Below are 18,235 nucleotides of genomic sequence, written 5' to 3'. Positions count from 1 at the left end.
CGAATTCAGTGTTGTACTGTATAAGGGCAGGCATGACAGGTACACAGCCAACTGGTCTAGAGTTGTTGTGAGACTACGAAAGCAATCTTGACGTTTTGTTTCCTTTTCTTTGTCTCTCTATAAATTGAAATATTTTATTTTCTGTAACTGTTCCTATTTTGCATGAGACTGATTAAGTAATAAGTAGTTATCAAAAAAAACCTATCCTGGGAGTGCATTTAAAAAGAAAAGCAAAAGTGAAGGCAAGGTTTTTTGCAGGTATATTGGAACCATTCTGTTTGTTTTAGGCCAGGGCAAATGGACTAAAATCATGTGTAATTGTGCTTCGTATTCTGCGGGATTTGTGCAACAGAGTCCCCACATGGGCACCACTGAAAGGATGGGTAAGTACAAAAAGAGCTGAAGGCAACCTGCTCAGATCAGACTTTTCTAAGGATTGTAGTGGTGTCTGAACTGGGGGAAATGGTGCACTGTATGACGTGTCTCCCTTTAGCTTCTCTCCCAGCTCTCTGAACTTTCCATTAACTGCTGCCTGCAGGAAGGACAAAACACGAATGTTTGGTCTATTAGGTGTGCCAATACCACGGAAGGAGGAATGACACTGTGGGGACTTGCACGCCATTACAGATTTAAAGTAGAATTCCCCATATTACCTCCAGCTACTCAGAGTCTCCTGCTACAGCAGCAATGGTGGTCATATCAGAGCACATTATTCTATGTTAGCAGGTTTGGAGAGGGCCAAATACTCTGCATGTCCAGAAAGGAACACTTCAGAGGTCACAGAAGGCTGTGTTTTCTCTCATGTAGAATTGATATCACAGAATCAAATTGTATAGGTTGGAAGGGACCTATAGAGGTCATCAAGTCCAGCTGCCTTGGATATCCCTTAGATGGGAGGAGAATATTCATGATTTGGCTGTAAAAGGCTCATCCTTTTAGACTTTACTGTGCCACTAATGGAGAGCATTTGTTTCCTCAGAAGGTAACTAATACAGTGCAGGGAACAAATACATGTGCTGGAATGGCAGTGTCTGCAGTTAGGACTGTAGTGCATTAAAACTGGAGTAAGCTGATGTGAATGTTCTTCCCCTCTACATCTTGGGTTTTAACTACAGTTACAGTTACCCTTGTGTCCATACTAATCATAATTTAATGTCTTCTAGCCACTCGAGCTTATATGTGAAAAATCTATAGGTACTTGTAATAGACCTTTGGGCGCTGGGGAAGCATTACGACGAGTGATGGAGTGCTTGGCATCTGGAATTCTGCTTCCTGGTAAGGGGCTGGATTAACTTCAGGAATACAAAAGACCTATCAGGCAGTGCTCATCCTTCTAACAGCACGCTGCTGTTTGCTGTATGATTAGATGAAAAACACCTACCTTGTGCTCCCTGCCTGCTGTGGAGCTAAATGAATGACTTCTTGTTTAAAATTAAAAGACAAAAGGAAGGTTGCACAGTCATAACTGCTTGAATGAAGTACTTCCAATGCAGTTAGGAGTTCATGGGGAATATCAGAGTGACTTGAGTTGGGAGGGACCTCAAAGATAATCAGGTTTCAAACCTCTGTCATGGGCAGGGTTGCCAAACACTAAATCAGGCACTAGATCAGGTTGCCCAGGCCCACATCCAACCTGGCCATGAACACTTCTAGGGAAATGCTAGGTTTGCTTATAAATAAACTTCTATTTTCATTATGGGGTTACATATAAATACTAACCTAATCACTAGCTGCTTTCTGTTGTTAAACTGAAATCAGCGTGTCTACCCAAATAATTACTGTTATTAAACCTCTTACTTTTAGCTCACACAGTTGTATGTATGCATTGTTTACAGAGATTAGTACTGTGGCCTCCTGCTTCAAGGGTTAGCTTGCTTTCTAAGGTATTTGAATCTCTTAATGGAAAAGAAGCATTTCCCACTCTGCTGAAGACAGAGACCAGCACATGCAAAATCCTATAGCCCCCGTTTTCATATTGTTTCATGTTTAGTCTCAATAATCTATTTTTATCTTCTTTCTTCCCAGGAGGCCCTGGTCTGCATGATCCCTGTGAACGGGAGCCAACAGATGCTTTGTCTGATATGACTGTTCAGCAAAAAGAAGCCATTACGCACAGTGCTCAGGTACAGAACTCATACTAAAGAGCTGGATGCTGTAATACCGAAGATTTCAACTAATTAATTCAATTTATTCTCTGACAGGGTGGCATATTTTAAAAGCAGTCTTGATGGTTCTTCTATTGCCCTACAATGGAAAGATGAAATGATATATTATGAGTGCAAGAGTTTAATAGAGATGAAATGCATCCTTTAGCAGTCCAGTGTGTGCGTACCATCTGCATCCTATCTCAAGTGCTCACAGCCCAGAGTCCTAGAGTGGCTCCTGTCAGTGTGGCCAGCACTTTGTATTATGGAAGAAGTTTTAGATTTTTATAAATAAGCACTTTTCTATAGCTGTCATTCCACATAAAGGAAATGACTATGTTTACAAACCTAGTTAGAAATGTAGACAACTGTGGAAGAAACAGTGCTGTGATGTAACTTTTATTTCTACTGTCACTTTATAGCATGCCCTCAGATTATCTGCCTTTGGTCAGATTTATAAGGTTTTGGAGATGGATCCCCTCCCATCAAATAAGTCATTTCAGAAATATTCCTGGTCAGTAGCTGACAAAGAAGGTAGGTATTGTTTGCTCCAAAAATTACTAATTTGGTAGTAAACTAGGAATTAATATAGAATGAACAAAATTCCTGAGTTACATGCTGTGAATGTAAGATGAAAGCTTTTCTTTATGTTAAATTTTTGTTTATGTCTTTTACGTAATTACTTTGTTGTTGGGAGAGAGCGTGGAAGTTCTTTTCTCCAGAACTACCAACAGAGTAGTAGCAGTTCAGCTGGGGTACAGATGATTTTCCTTAAGCACAAAGTCATTTGGGGATCTAAAGATAAACATAGTATATAATGAATGTCCGTAATAAGAATTTCATTGCTTACATGGCAGATAATACTGCAAACAGACATCTTCCATGGCTTAGTACAATGAGTAATAAGCTATTATTGGCTCATTTGTACAAATAAGAAAGCTTTGACTGAAGGTTGAGGGTTTTTTCAGTTATAAACATGGAAAGAACAGTATGGGACTACTGTGAATTTTTCTAGTAGTACATTCATATTACAAGGGAATTTATATCCTAGGTACAGGCTCATCTGCTCTCAAGAGACCATTTGAAGATGGTGTTGGGGATGATAAAGATCCAAATAAAAAGATGAAGCGTAATCTGAGGAAAAGTAAGTGCAACACTTCTCCATTCTGTTTTCAAAGACAGACTGTACGATAGGAATTGGTTTAAGAGCTTCACTGTGGTGATGTGGAATAGCACGTGAAAAAGTCTTTGGAACAAAAAATGTTGTTGCTGTTGTCCAGCACTGAGAATTTTATACAGCATCTGAATGTCTCCTGATATGTATTGTTAACTCAGTGATTTGCACTTTAAATGGAGTAACCTGTCAGGCCATGGAAAAAAGTCAAGTTTCCTAAACGATTAAAGTATTTTATTGATGACTTCTCTCTACTGATTTTCCCCAGTAATGCTGCACTGTGAAGATCTGCCTTGTTGCACTCCCTTTGTGAAATAGCTACTGGTCTCTCAGTACCCTCCCTCGAGAAAAGCATAAAATGCTTCATCTACAAAACACTGACATTGTATTTATGCACAGAATAAAAATCTCTCAGCATTTCTGTGATCCAGTCAATTCTAGAGGATATTTTGATTGTGCTACCATTGCTGCCAGTTCTATGTTTGGTTCTTGGCTACTTAGAAAACTTTTATTATAAAGGGTAGGAAGAATACAGATAGCTGCGAGAGAGTTGTATTAATTTTAATATATGGAGAATTGTAGTTACCCAAAAGTGAAATAGCACATCTGTAAAAAGCTGTGACTACCCTTAATCTTTGAGAGACTGGGAGGTGGTTTTGTACCTTTGTACCAATAGAATGCACTTAAATGCTAACTGATACAAACTGTTTTGTTCCTCCTTTCTTCTTCCCTCCGCTTAGTACTAGATAGTAAAGCAATAGACCTCATGAATGCTCTGATGAGGCTGAACCAAATCAGGCCAGGGCTTCAGTATAAACTGCTGTCCCAGTCTGGTCCAGTCCATGCCCCAGTCTTCACAATGTCTGTAGATGTTGATGGTACGACATATGAAGCATCAGGACCTTCTAAGAAAACAGCCAAGCTCCACGTGGCAGTGAAGGTAAGGAAGCCTAAAGTAATCTGCTAACCTCAGATTGTGGAACACAGAGCACAAAGTATGGTTATCAGAACTAGTAATGCTAGTGAAACTCAGTACTAACTGAGTGAGGCTAAGTTACTACATATGTACTCAGAACGCGGTTGGGCAATGGATGAAGAAGCGTCACTGGTTTTAGAATAGTGGAGGGGAACAGTGTGGAAGGAAAATCTCTCATGGCTCTACATGTCAGCTTGTGAACTGACTGTAGTATTTAAGTTCTGCATCAGCAGTGGGAGGGGTGTCTGTGTCAGTTTTGTTCTTCCTCCTGTTGATTAGAAGGCGGCATGTTGCGGGCTCCTTCTTTTTGACCCCTTTCTTCTCCAAATCTCTCCATTCACAAACTGTTAAACTCCTTGAAATAAGGAGCTGTTTCCTGTCTTCAGTACTAGAATACCTTCATGCACAGTGGTGAATACTATGCATAACAATTGGTCTCTAGTCAGTTTTTCAGTAAGAGACTAAAATACAGTCACTGATTAACTTACTGTTGCTTCTTGTAGGCGCTGTATATTGGCAGATCTCTTGTATTTTAAACATTAGTAGACTGGAATGCCCCATGTGAGCACCCTTACTGCATGACAAAGAGATAGCAGAGATGTTAAAGCAGACTGAGCCTATTGGGTTTCTGGGAAGAAAGGGAAGTTTCTTTCATGTGAATTACCTGCAGGAGAACCTCTTAAGAGAACTGCAGTTATGATGTAAACAAGCACATCTCTCATTCTGTACTTCATTCTATGTGTTTTTAGGAAGAACTGCATTTTTCAGAAGCTTCATCTGGCAACTTTGTGCTTTCTTTTGATTTCAGTACTGAAAATCCCATTGTCCTTTGTGCTTTCAAGTTCAAAGTGTCCAAAAGTATCTGAGGGAATGCATTGTTCCTCAGGAAAGACAACTCTCTGCGTGTGTGTCCTTCCTGACTTTTTTCCTCACACCTTTATTTTACCTCGATACCTGCAGTTGTTTGCAGGGAAGCAAAAGAGGGGGAGTGGGGAAGAGGAAATAAGACTTGCTCTGTAGGGCTGTAATTTCTCTGCTCTTGAACTTCTCTGTGTTAGACAGATCTTTGCTGGTACCTACCCAGCTCTATTCTCAATCTACACACAAATATACTGGGCTGCACTTAAAAACATCCCTGATTCAAGCCAAGGACAAATGGATGGTGCAGCAGACTAGCTTTCCCTGACTGCCAGCACCCCACCCTCACTGTCCTCTCCCTCCTCCCCCCAAGCAAATCTGGGCCCTGGTTTCCCATACTGAAAAGGGAGCTTACTCTTAACATTTCCATTTCTAGATCTGACCTAAAAACTAGAAGCCCTGAAAATGCAGCTAAATGTGCAGCACAAAGAGACAAAAATTTGTCTCTGTTGATTCCACTTCTGGAAACCTGGAACTATTTTCCATATTGCTACTCTACTTTTCTTTACTTCAGCATAGGAGAAAATACATTTTCAAAGCAGTGTGCCTTTACTAAGTGTCTGGTGGCCATTCTTCTTGTCATGCCTTCTATGTTTGTTTTTGTTTCTGTACTATTATCTATTTTATAGTCAATTTATCTGTATTTTTGTTGTAGGTTTTACAAGCAATGGGTTATCCAACTGGTTTTGATGCAGATGTTGAATGTGTAAGTTCTGATGAAAAATCAGATAATGAAGGTAAAAATGAAACAGTGTCTTCAATCTCAAGCAATAATACTGGAAATTCTACAGCTGACACCTCTGCTACCCTAGAGGTGAGTAGTCCATAGAAAAGTCAAAGTGATGGAGAGGAATAGTGGGTTTTTGGTTTTTTTCCTTCTTTCCAGTCCTGGAAGTGGATGACGTATTAATTTACAGCAGTGGTTGAGAAACTGAGGACTTTCCAGTCTTAGACCTGCCCTGCCATAGGCTGCAGACTGATAATTTGATCTTTCTGCTGCTTTTTCTGGTAGAGCAGCCATATTGTGCTCTTCTGATCATAAATTCTTTTTGATAGATATTCTTTCCTACTGTGCTCACATATGGTCCAAGGAATATTTGTTCGCTGCTTTTGGGCCTTAGTAATGAAAATCTGGCATTTTCTCTTCTATAATAGGCTTGTCAAAAAGGTATGGTTCTGGAGACATTACCTTAATGATGTATCTGTATGACAAATAAAATATTTTAAAAAGTCATTAGGAGATGTTAAGAAACGTAAACCTAATATCTCTGTGCATATCAGATGGCTTGGAAAAAGCTGCACTGAAAATGAATCAGTTTCAATACAGTCAGTGTTAATTTTGTCACTTGCACTTGAAGTCAGTTGCTGTAATGAAGAAAGCTTATGTTCTCACTGAAGTAGTGAAAAATACAGTATTCCTCAAAGGAAAAAATTCCTGTAATTTTAGCAGTCCTGACTGAACGTCTCTGAAATCATGGTGGTATGGGCCTCTAGGATATTAATCTACTTTCAAAGGACAGTTCCTAGCATTAGGACTCTTGATCCTTATCCAGAGTTAGAACTTGCTTTTGGAAATTTCTTTCTCTATCCATCATTCTTTACTTTTGAGTGGTCATTTATACCTGTAGCTGAGTGCACTATAATGCAGGCCCGTGTGCTGGTGCACTTAGATCTCAGCCCAGCCTTCCTTGCTTCCAGATATGTTTATTTCAACATGTGACCTGTGCTGAAACTTCTTCAGTCAGAGCACTCAGCAGTACCAGGAAGTAATTAGATCAAGCAGCAGAGAAGTGTGCAAGGTTGTGAAGGCCAGTGTCCCCTGTATCAGGATTTGATTTCAAGGAACTTGACACCATGACTTCACTCTTGGATACCTTGCAGGTTTAAATTCCAAGTGCAGCTGGTGTGATGCTTGGTGATATGCAGATAGCAGACTAGGCTCTGAAACCACTAGCTTGCTGTCACACTAGAGATGAGACTTTATACCTGCTATTCTCATGCATCATGTTATCAAGGCAGTGTTACCTTAATATAGGTCTGCACCTGGAAATTCTAGTGAGACATGTATTGGTAACAACATGCTATTGCAAAGGCTTTATAAAGTGAAAGTGCTGCCAAATGGCTGACCACTTGACACTGTATGCTATCATGCTGTAGATATTCATCTGCCATTTGAATACATAAGGTACTAAAGCCATGAATGTTTCTGTAGGTAAGAACTCAGGGTCCTATACTGACAGCAAGTGGCAAAAATCCAGTGATGGAGCTCAATGAAAAGAGAAGAGGTCTGAAGTACGAGCTTATCTCTGAGACAGGTGGAAGCCATGACAAGCGCTTTGTGATGGAGGTAAGCAAAACAGAATCATAGTTAATAAGAGGTTTTACTGACAGTGCTTCAGTTCTTGGAGCTGCTTGCAGCTACGGTTTAGATTTCTTTTGACTTTGCATTTTGTATCTCTTACTGCTCCTCTTGCGGAAGGAAATGTCTTATGCTTTAGGAGAACAAAATGACAATTAAAACTGGACTTGGAAAGCCCTAAACCATATCATATCTTGACATAAGTAGGAGAAAAGTAAGATCCACAGCCTGGAAAACAACAATATCTGATTAGCAAGCATTGCAAACATGCTTGGTAACCTCATAGTTTGAATTTTCTGTTGTCATCTTTGCAGAACTATTTGAAATGACTGTGGGAGAGATTGGATTTGTTTGTCTTCATCTACTTCTGCTATATTTGAAGTAGCATTGAGCTTTAGAAGAGGTATGAGGTAGCACTTCAGATAAATAGCAGGTATAGTGTAAGCAAAGACGTTGGGATATCAGGCATTGTTAAAGATGAGGGGGCCTCAAAATTTGACTCTGAAGTCCCATTTCCAAGCAGCGTCACTTATTTGTTGAACTAAAAGCATACTGGTTAAATTCATTATCAAACAGCTATATTGGTCCTCTTTTAATTTCAGCTGTAGTTTCAGAGTTCCTCATTCAGTGATAAGAGTGGTTCATGTGATCACTTCAGTATTCTTCATTATGTTTCAGAAGCAAAGGAGTTCTTGTTTTTTAACTACTGAAGCAGTATCGTCACTGACCAGCAAGTACAGCATGCTATTCCCGAGAGTATATAATAGGAACTCTGATCTCATTTTTCAGGTGGAAGTGGATGGCCAGAAATTCAGAGGTGCAGGCCCCAATAAGAAAGTAGCAAAAGCAAGTGCTGCATTAGCAGCACTTGAGAAACTGTTTTCTGGACCTAATGCAGCAAACAACAAGAAAAAGAAAATTCTTCCTCAGGTAAGAACTGTTGTTAGCTTTCCCAGTATGTTCTATTACCACAGCTCTGTGTCCTTAATGATAGAGGATTCTCTACAGGAAGTAATTTCAGTGTTCTGTCTTATGGGCTTGCAGTAAGGCTTCTGATTTTTATTCTTTGACAACAACTACAGTAGCATAACAACACAGTATGATATTTCGGACCACACTGTACTACTGCCACTATGAAATGTTTTCGTATTATTATGGAGTTTAAGCTGCAGGAAATACAGTAGAAGAGGCAGCACAAATTGATGGTGATGAGCTGGAGGAAATACAGGAAGTTCAGTGGCTGAGTGATGATGTAGAGTCTATTCTTTGTCAGAGCTATACTGTGCTCCTCCATGACTTATATACATAGACTTACAGAATGAGTCATTTATAGTTTGGCAAAAGCATTATTTCTAGGTTCTGGAGTAGGCTGAGATTTCTGTACCAGACTTGGCAAATAAGAGATTTCATTTAGTAAGGAGCACCTCTAAAATTTAAAAAAAAAACAAACAAAAAATGAACTTGGTCTTGTCCATTAGGTTTAACGGCCCCAGAGATGACTCAGGTTTAAGGACGAACAGAGCAGAAACTATCAACAGTGTCTTTCCTACAGAGAACTGCTGACAGAGGAAAAAAAAACAGCACAAGAAAAACAAACCCTGAGGATTACCATCTGGGTCTCCTTTGTACAAATACATTAACATTAGGATTTTCTTGTCATTTCAGGAGCAGAATGTATCATAAAATAGACTTAAATGACAAGCCAACTCTTTTCTGTCTTTGTTCTGTTAATAATAACAATCCTCCTCATTTTACTAAGACTTCTGGTTAGGAGTATTTCTATTTCCATTACTGTGCTGAAAGTCTACGAGATCAGAAAAACACTACCTCATAGGATAGTGTTCCACTGGCAGCCAAGATACGAAGACTTATGATTTGGGCATTTTCTAAATTGACTTTTACTGTGTTTTTTTTACTTTTGTGTTCACTTGTTCACTTTTTTGCAGAAAGCAATGATGGCAATAACTTGTCTTTGAATTAACAGGATAGGGGGACGTCTGGTAACACAAAGCTCTGCTCTGATGCAGGAAGCAGTAACAGCTTCTACAGCTCCTTGCAGTATTCAGAGATATTTTGACAGCAGAAAAGAAAATGCTGATCTAAAGCAGACTAGTGTTTCTATGAGGTGGTTATTTGTCTTTGCAATGAAGTCCTGGCCCTGCTGAAGATACATGAGTTCAGGGTGGTAGGAGAAAAGCAAAGGCCTTTTTGTAAATTAGTGAGAGACAGTTTGTGGGAAAAGGCAGCAGAGAGGCATACGAAAGAAAGGTGCAGAAACCACTGAGGTAGGTCATGACCACACAACCAAAACTCCAGTAAAGGAAACATAGCCCAATCATGCTGACTGCAAGGTTTGAGTAAGGCGAATACGATCCTGAACTCTAGAACTTGTTCACTGAGGGGACTAGGTTTCTGTCAGACATTACTTTTCCATTCTGTACTCGGCCTTAAGCAAGAACAGTGCAACAAGTGTGCTTAAAGAGGTTCAGGACAGATAGTGATTTAATGTTGAAGGCCGCCTATTTCCAGCAACATTTTAACATTCTGAATTGCTATTATTATTACTCCAAGCAGACTAAAGGAGTTGTCAATACAGCTGTTTCTGCAGCAGTCCAGGCTGTGCGAGGTAGAGGACGAGGTGCTTTAACAAGAGGTGCATTTGTTGGAGCAGCTGCTGCTACTGGATACATAACACCAGGTAAGGCATGGCACAAATAGCTAACACTTCAGTTCTGACCACTGGTGTGTCCTATTCTGTGTGCTAGTTATCTATTCGTCTTCAGTCATCTGAGATAAAGCAGAAGAGAGAATTCTTAGGGCTTTAAATAAATCAGAGTTCAAAAACTGGCAGTACCTGTCCTTCACAAGTCTGCAACTTGGAACTCCATGCACACAGAGTAAGAGAAAGCAGCTGTCCCCACAATAGCTTGCTGAGCTTTATCATGCTATTTTTTTTTTATTTTTATTTTTCCATAGTTTTCTGCCATGGCACAATTCCCAAAACCTTTTTCCTAAGGAACCTCTTGAATCATTTAGCATTATGTGTGCCCCTCTTAAGAACCTCTTGCAGGGATAAATCTGGCAGAATTAGGAGTTGCTGTGATCCCAGAAGTTATCCATATGAACTGGGCATGCAAGCACAGCATCTAACGTTACCTTCTGTAGTGATTAAAAAATAATTAAAAGAATTTCCATTTCTACTCTGGCTGATGCTAATTTATCATCCTGGTTGTACTGTTCTGATTATCAATGAGCAGTGGATCTTCTCGAATCTAGAGGCTTCAAGTTCACATCTGCATGTCATACTTACTGTATAGAGAAAGTGAACTATTAATCAGGTTACCTTACTGTTGATTCTTCAGGGCAGATTTGCAACCATCAGAAGCAAAATTGTTTAAGCTAGAAAGGTTCAGTGCTCAGCTACTAATGATTCATCCAAAATAGTGATGATTGGTTTGTTTGTTTAACCAGTAGGTTGCAAGCAGGTATGAAAGACACGCAATATAAGGTGTTACAGAACTGCACAAAAACTTTAATATTTGCTTTCTCCTATTCAGATTACGGTATGAGTTCTAATTATACCTTTCAGCCATTCACACATACTAATAGCAAAGCACTGTTGTTTGGTAGACCTCCTTTCTGGCACAGTAAAACAGCACGATGTCTTCATTGTTCCTGTGTGCTGATGTAATCATAAATATTAAAAAACAGTAATTCATTTTTAATGGCTGTTAACATTGGTTTTGGAACTGTCTTTCTGCCTGAGGAGTCATTTATGAGACACTTGAATTTGTCAGGGGCACATCCTTTGCCAGCATGGAATTATTCCAGGAATGGGTTTAATTTCCCAGTCATTGCAGTTGTTAAGCTTTTATTGGTCTTGGCCAACAGAGTATTTCTCTTCATCCTCTTCTCAGAAATCTGTTGTTTTTTGTGATGGACACGTGATATCACCAGATAAAGCAGGTGAGGGACGCAACATGTAAAGTCTTAATTATTGAGATGTTGTTACCAGGATTGGTGTTATGCACTGTTTCTGTCCCCTACTCCACAGTTAACGCCCACCTCTTTGGAAAAAGGTTCCTGTTCTCGGTTTCCATCTACATGTTCAGATGTTCTTTGTGAAACTTTCTTTTGGCTGTCAAAGTGTCAGAAAATGCTGAATTCACATAGGCACTTCACAGATAATGACATGGCATCTGCCACAGGCATCTAGCATTACCTTCCTTTTTGTGGAAGTTGAAGAAAACCTATGTACCAGAAAGGGTACATGTGTTCTGGTGTGCAAATACCAACTGCCTTCTGTTACCAGGGGAAATGAAATCCGTCTTTCATCTGTTTGTATTGCAGGCTATGGAGCGCCGTATGGGTATAGTACAGCTGCGCCAGCTTACGGTACGTATAGCCGAGTAATTAACAAATTAGAAAATATACAGAAATTCCTGTGCCAGTCCAAATGTGGCAGTCCAAGCTGGCTTAGGATTTACACTAGAAATTTAAGAGATTAAAGCTCTTAAACCATGACTACAAGAACACTTCTGTGCCATAACCTTGTGGTTCTTCTTTGGTTGGAGTAGCTTTTTGCCTATGCTTTGCCTGATCTTGTGGAAGGACTGCTTGTTCTAATTGCCTGTTCCCTTTCATACTGAAACGAAGTAGTTTTCTTACTTTTTACAGCCAATTTGTGCTCCATTCAAAGACTACCGAAGGGCCTATGTCAGCATCTCTGAGCAATATTTATCTGAGTGACAATAGCAAAATATTTGTCCACAAGTTTAACTGGCTTGTGGACTAAGCTCCCTTAATAGAGTCAACTCTGTGAAACATCCAGTACAGTCTAAGTCGATGTGCATACACAAGCCAATCCCCAGCATGCACACCCCCTTGCTGCAGGATAAAACCACTGCTACCTGGGACAAGCAGAATGATTTTGTGTCACTTATACTGTGATGAGGCTGCAAGGATGATAGTATATGGTCATTTGCCACAATTTTTTTTACTAAGAAACACAATAAAATCAGGCTGGTAAAGGATTGGTTTCATGAAGATAGTAAAGTAAACTAAAATTTAGCAATGATGGGAAAGGTTTTTCTTACTTCAACTTCACCCTACCTGCTTTTTTTTAATGCTAGACTAACGTAGCATTTTTACCTCTAACTGGCCCTTTTGGTTACTTTGAATGAGGTTTATGTGGCAATGGGAGCAAAGCAGTTTGGAGTCAGTGATATGTCCTGGCACACAAAAAAAACCAAAAAACAAACCCTGCATCCACTAGAACCAATGTCTTCACAGGACAGGAGGGAAATCCTGCTACTCAAATGACAAACTGGGTACATTTCAAGGTCTGCAGTTCTTTTTCACATGTGAAACCAAGCTTGCATTCCTATTTCTTAGCTTTTTTTTTGTATTTATAATATTTGTTCTTTGCCAATCTGCATAGCTTGGAATATATCAACTCCCCAGATAGCATTACAGAAGTTAGAAACAGTTTCAGATATTTATTTCATCACCTTCTTTTTGAGGTATGAGCTATAAGCTTTGGAAGAATGGTGCGGCTTTATCAAAAACGTTCACTTTGCTTGACTAAGACTAGCTGGTCCTATTCTACACTTCTACAGTGGAAATGGGCAGTACAGTGGACAATGTACTGCACTTCAAAGTGTGGAATTCTCCCTTGTAAATTCAAGTAAACCTCTCTAGCTCTGCAAATCCTGTCCCACTGACTAGCCACGTGCTTTGAAAAATGGCAGCTTACAGCTGTGCTTTCCTATTTAGTGTATTCTGTACACTCTGTTTTTTTCATGTTTTTTTTCAAGGGAAAATAAAAGGAAATTAAGTTTTTAGCTTCTTTCATGGCATGCTTTTTTTTTTAAAATCCCTTTATTTCTTTCAAACCTGTAGTGACTGGCTGTAACCTATAACCAGTTGATACCTGCTCATATGTATTTTTACAAGCCAAAGCATATAGTGACATAACACGAATCCTTTTCCAGCTGAAGACAGAGCAAGTGTTACCAGTGTTCCTGCAGTATGAGTTTTACTTGCAGCTTTTTATATTTCTTTCTTCGTTCCTTCTGTTTCATGTTTTTCTCATGATGCTTATTTTGGGAGCTGGATTTTAATAACTTATTTGTGTATATGTGACATACCACTGACTTCAAAGCACTGTGGAATTGGATGCCCCCATTTTTCACATAAAGAGCTTCTGTTTTTAATGTCTTATGATTGTGATGCGAAGTACTGGGATAATGCTTTTTGGCTGTAAGGTAAACATGTCTCTCTGCCTTTGTAAGCTGTTGCATGTTGGGAAACTTCACTTTGATCATTTGATGCTCTGGAATACCTGCTGTTGCTGCTTTGTGATTTCTAAATGGATACATAGGTTAAAAACTAGTATATAAATAGGAAAGAATATTTTTAAAAAGCATTTAATTGTGCAGAAGCTTGCGAGGCCACAAGAACTCTACCATAATCATGGAATCAGGCATATATTAATCTATCCAGACTTGCAACTTCAATACAGGATAGCAAAAGCAAAATAAAGGAGATACAGAATTTACTGTAGGTGCTTGATTTCTGACTGATATACATGGATGCTTATCAGAACTGCTGAACAGTCCCTGTGAATTTTCTTTTATGCGTACCAGTTCCTGTCTAGAATACCTGCAGTTGTAACTGGACTATGAAGTTAGAAAACAGAATGATAGGTAGTAAAGATGAAGCTATTTCAAAATGATAGTTAATATTCAGTCTTTTTTCAACAAAATACATTCTCTTTTGAGAATACTGCTTAATTTTACCAAATAGACTGACAAAAATAAAAGCAAACTCAAAGCTAACCATCTGTTTGAAATAGCACAAAGTGTTGAAATGTTACTGTTTGAGACTCTGCACCCTAAAATGACATCAATTGATCTGGAAAAGGTTAATGGAAACGTGATTATAAGCTCTTATCTGACTTTCTTGGATCACTGAACTTATTTGGAGTCCTCTCCCTTTTTTCTCTCTGTAGGTTTACCCAAGAGAATGGTTCTGTTACCAGTTATGAAATTCCCAACTTATCCTGTTCCCCACTACTCATTCTTTTAGCAAATGGCAGAAGCTAATTCCTATTGATTGAACAACACAGTACAGTACAGAATGTTAGAAGAAAAAAGCCTTTTTATCCTGTTTTCTTTGAACACATACTTGAGCAAAGTCATTTGTAAAGAAACATCTTTTTCCTACTTTTTGATTTTAACAAAATGCAAATTTAGTTCTCTAAAACTTGAAAAAAAATGTTCTGTGAAATGTTACCTCATTTTCAAATAACTTATACCAGCCTTCTGTTATAGGGAAGAACTAGAAGCTTAAACCTTACGTTTTAAATGAAGTATCCGATTATGTAAAATTAAATTTGTGAAGGATGTATAGAATATAAAACACTGATCACAAATAAACTGTTTTGTTGTAACACAAGAGTACTGCCTGTTTCCTAATGCAGTCGCACAGATTCAGTTAATGACCTGTACTTGTTGTAGGGTTACTTAAAATAGGGCATAGTTCTTTAAAAAATTAAATTTAAAAAAAAAACAACTACACAACAGAATCTTCACAGTTAAAATACAACTTTGTAAATATTATGGTCTGTAATAAACTTAGTAAGATCTGGGTTAGATATTGTCTTATTTTATAGAGCTAAGCATCAGTACCTGAGTTTCCTTAGAATCTTTAAAGTTGGCGTACTGAAACTCTCAGTGACTTTAGTCTTAATTATCCAAGACTCTTCACTTGCATACAGAATACTGCAAAGCAAACAAAGGGAATTAATCTTAGACTGTCTCTTTGTGTTAGGTTACATTCTGTGAAAAACATAACTATGGAATTTCCCACAAAAGGACTCATTATGTAATTACAGTGATACACAATTAAGTCCGTATTGCCCAGAGAAAGGACAATAACATTATAATCTGATTCTTTAGAACTCAAAAACTGCTTGTTTTCCTTTCGTTTTTTACAAAAAAATTAAAAAAGAAAAAAAAAAGAAAAAAAAAAAAAAAAGCAATTGTTCTTGTGGCCTTCTTCACTCTTAAGACTGTCTGCCCACCTTTGATTTTCCATTCACTATTTTTTCAGTAAGGGTTTTATTTGTTAATCTCCTATTAAAACAAAAGGTTCTCCTTTTACCCCTTACATTTATAAGAATCTAAAGCAGCAACAAGGTCCCCATGAAAACTTGCTATTTAATTGTCCCAGTTCTTGTTGAGTGCTGCTGTGGAAAGTGACACACTTCAGCCATAGGCCAGTACTTTTCTCAAGAGTTAGTGCACAAACCAAATGAATCCTTTCTAAGGTAAAGGAGTGTGCGCACCTGTCCTGGACTCCCAGACAGGTCCCAGCTCCACGCTGTCTCCGTGTATTTTAGAATCATGCAGAAAACCTGCTGTAGGCTTCTAGTAGTCTTTATTAAGGTATCACCCCCACAAAATAAGCAGCACTGCTGGTTGTACTTCTTTAAAGTACTTCTACTCAGACCTCACCAGTTGCTCACCAGAAGTTTGCTTTAGTTCATGCTCTTTTCATGATTGTCTGTATACACTGTTCCCCAACAGACTCTGCTGTTGAAGCAGGGGCGAACTTTATGAAGAGGATCTAAGAATTGCTTAAAGCAATGTGAAGTTCCTCCTTTCCCCACCCCCTCCACTGTAGGGAAAGAAATTACAGAACAGCTTAATAAGGGGTGGCTTACATAACAAGCTGCTCTTCTTGGAATTAACTGCAGCTGTTAAGTATTTATGCTTAGAAATATTTCTATCTTAAATGTTTTTTCTTCTGCCATAGCTCTCACTTTTATTTGGTGCTGGTGGTACTTTAATAAAAATGAAGATCTACTGACAAGCAGCAATGAGCCTGCTGCTGTCATACATGCATTAGTGTTGAAATAAAGAGCAGGGTCTGGAGGATGTAACCAAATTGAGTGGTGGTCATAAATCACCAACACAGTTTGCTGGCCTATGGATGAAAGGAAGCCATCACGGAGCAGAAAAAGCATGGCTGATAAGAGCCCATTTTTGTTAAACTAATATTCATTAAAGGAGTATTTCCTCTGCACACGTTTTTCCCCTTTCCCTCCTGCCCCTCTTTCCCCCTGGCCCCTGTTTTGGAGTTCCCAATTGGCAACTGTTTTCTTTTTCATTAATCCCCAGATTTGTAAAACTTTCTAACAAAATATTGTCTGAACCAATTCTATACAATAAACATTTGGATACCAAATAACTTGTTCCTTATTTCGAACACAAGGAGGGCGCTATGCTCTTTTCCAACATGATGGCAGTCATTTCAGACAACTGATAAAAGTCTATTTTTTTTTTGTCATTTGTTGGGAGTTACTAACCACATTGTAAACTTGCCCCCCTTGCTGCATATTTTACATTTCTCTGCTTTACTGAAAATATGAATGAGCTGTCAGTTCTTTGTTTAGAAAGTGGTAACCGTGGAAAGCGTTAGATGTTTCAGTACCTTCACAGAATTCAAAGTGCCCATTTTACAATGAAAATTCCACTTGCAGCTGAAAGAGCAGAGAAATTTAAATGGAGCTTTAGCTTCAGCCACTCTCTGAAATTAACATGAAGTTTTGCTTCTCTGCTCTTTTCCCACTGTAGGTGGTTTTTTCATTGACAGTCCCTATTGCCAGCCTCTCAGCATCGCACCTTTTATTATTCACTTGGGCCCTCAAGATTTCTTCTCTGACTTCTAGAACCATCAGGTTGTGTGGCTCGAAATGGCATTTTGTACATGTCTTAAAAGCAAGAACAAAAGTGGCTCGTTTTGAGGTTTCTCAACTTCAGACATGGAATCTGAACTTTTTCCTCTCTCTTTTTTTTTTTTTCTTCCCCCTCCAAAGTGCTTTTCTCACTTCTTGAACTTTGGTCCATTTAATGAAAAGCAATACTCCAAGCCACAGTCCTTTCTTTGGGTACATAGCAATAGATGTGTATATACTTCTGGTTATTTTCTTTACATTAGAAGGGAAAGACTGGTCTAGCAGGGGTGGGCTTAAAGGGGAGGGAAATACAAAACAAGACATAGCAGGGCACGTGATTTAAGCAGTGAATCCTGCATTACTTGAGTATTTTAGAATTTTAATACTATGGTTATTTGCATGTTTCCTATACAAATTGCTACAAAGACTTACAATGGTCACTTCTGAAGCAGTAGCGCTTTGTACCATTGTACATGTCAGCAGACATGAAATGTAGCAAAAAGCCAGGAAAATATAGTATATTTTTCTCCAAAATATGACTAAATGTTATTCTTTCTCTCTCTCTCTCTCTCTCTTTCTTTACTACATCATTAATGTGAGGCACAAAAAGGGTAGGCCTAAACTTGACTTTGAAATACATGCTTTTGTGTCTCTGAAAATTATCACCAAATGATAGGAAAATGTACTATCTGGTCAATCTCCGGATCAGGATCTTTGCTGCTATTATTTACTAGTTGAGGGTTTTTTTTCTTAAGTATTTGTTTGTTGGTAGTCTAAGATTGTGAATCAGTAATCAGCAATAATTGAAAGGTAAAAGTCTTTGCTTATTTAAATGGTATTGGAACATCTATATATTTCAGTTACGACTTCTGAGCAGTTTTCAGCAGGTTAATACCACTTTATTCTCATTCTCTCCGGACCT

At 38.6% G+C, this 18,235-nt stretch overlaps 1 protein-coding gene across 15 annotated transcripts in view; it reads left to right on the top strand.

The window, feature by feature from the left end:
- STRBP (spermatid perinuclear RNA binding protein) overlaps nt 1–18,235 on the top strand; it is a 62,920-nt gene that overhangs the window by 34,826 nt on the left and 9,859 nt on the right. For 8 of the 15 annotated variants that reach the window (XM_015879038.1, XM_015879051.1, XM_015879049.1 and 5 more), the window contains 12 exons: nt 288–383; nt 1,164–1,275; nt 2,026–2,123; nt 2,567–2,678; nt 3,196–3,288; nt 4,059–4,258; nt 5,868–6,026; nt 7,425–7,559; nt 8,361–8,501; nt 10,143–10,269; nt 11,922–11,966; nt 17,213–18,235. In XM_015879038.1, the coding sequence (XP_015734524.1) occupies nt 288–383; nt 1,164–1,275; nt 2,026–2,123; nt 2,567–2,678; nt 3,196–3,288; nt 4,059–4,258; nt 5,868–6,026; nt 7,425–7,559; nt 8,361–8,501; nt 10,143–10,269; nt 11,922–11,966; nt 17,213–17,307 (1,413 nt within the window). In that variant the 3' untranslated portion in view covers nt 17,308–18,235. Of the gene's footprint in view, nt 1–287; nt 384–1,163; nt 1,276–2,025; nt 2,124–2,566; nt 2,679–3,195; nt 3,289–4,058; nt 4,259–5,867; nt 6,027–7,424; nt 7,560–8,360; nt 8,502–10,142; nt 10,270–11,921; nt 11,967–14,583; nt 15,131–17,212 lie in introns of those variants that run through there. The other 7 variants (XM_032448091.1, XM_015879040.1, XM_015879045.2 and 4 more) reach the window with 4 other exon arrangements.

Source organism: Coturnix japonica, chromosome 17 (genome assembly GCF_001577835.2).
Source record: "Coturnix japonica isolate 7356 chromosome 17, Coturnix japonica 2.1, whole genome shotgun sequence".
In the NCBI taxonomy this organism is placed as follows: Eukaryota; Metazoa; Chordata; class Aves; order Galliformes; family Phasianidae; genus Coturnix; species Coturnix japonica.
Note: the sequence above shows the minus strand (reverse complement) of the source record. Positions and strands in the feature narration are given on the sequence as shown.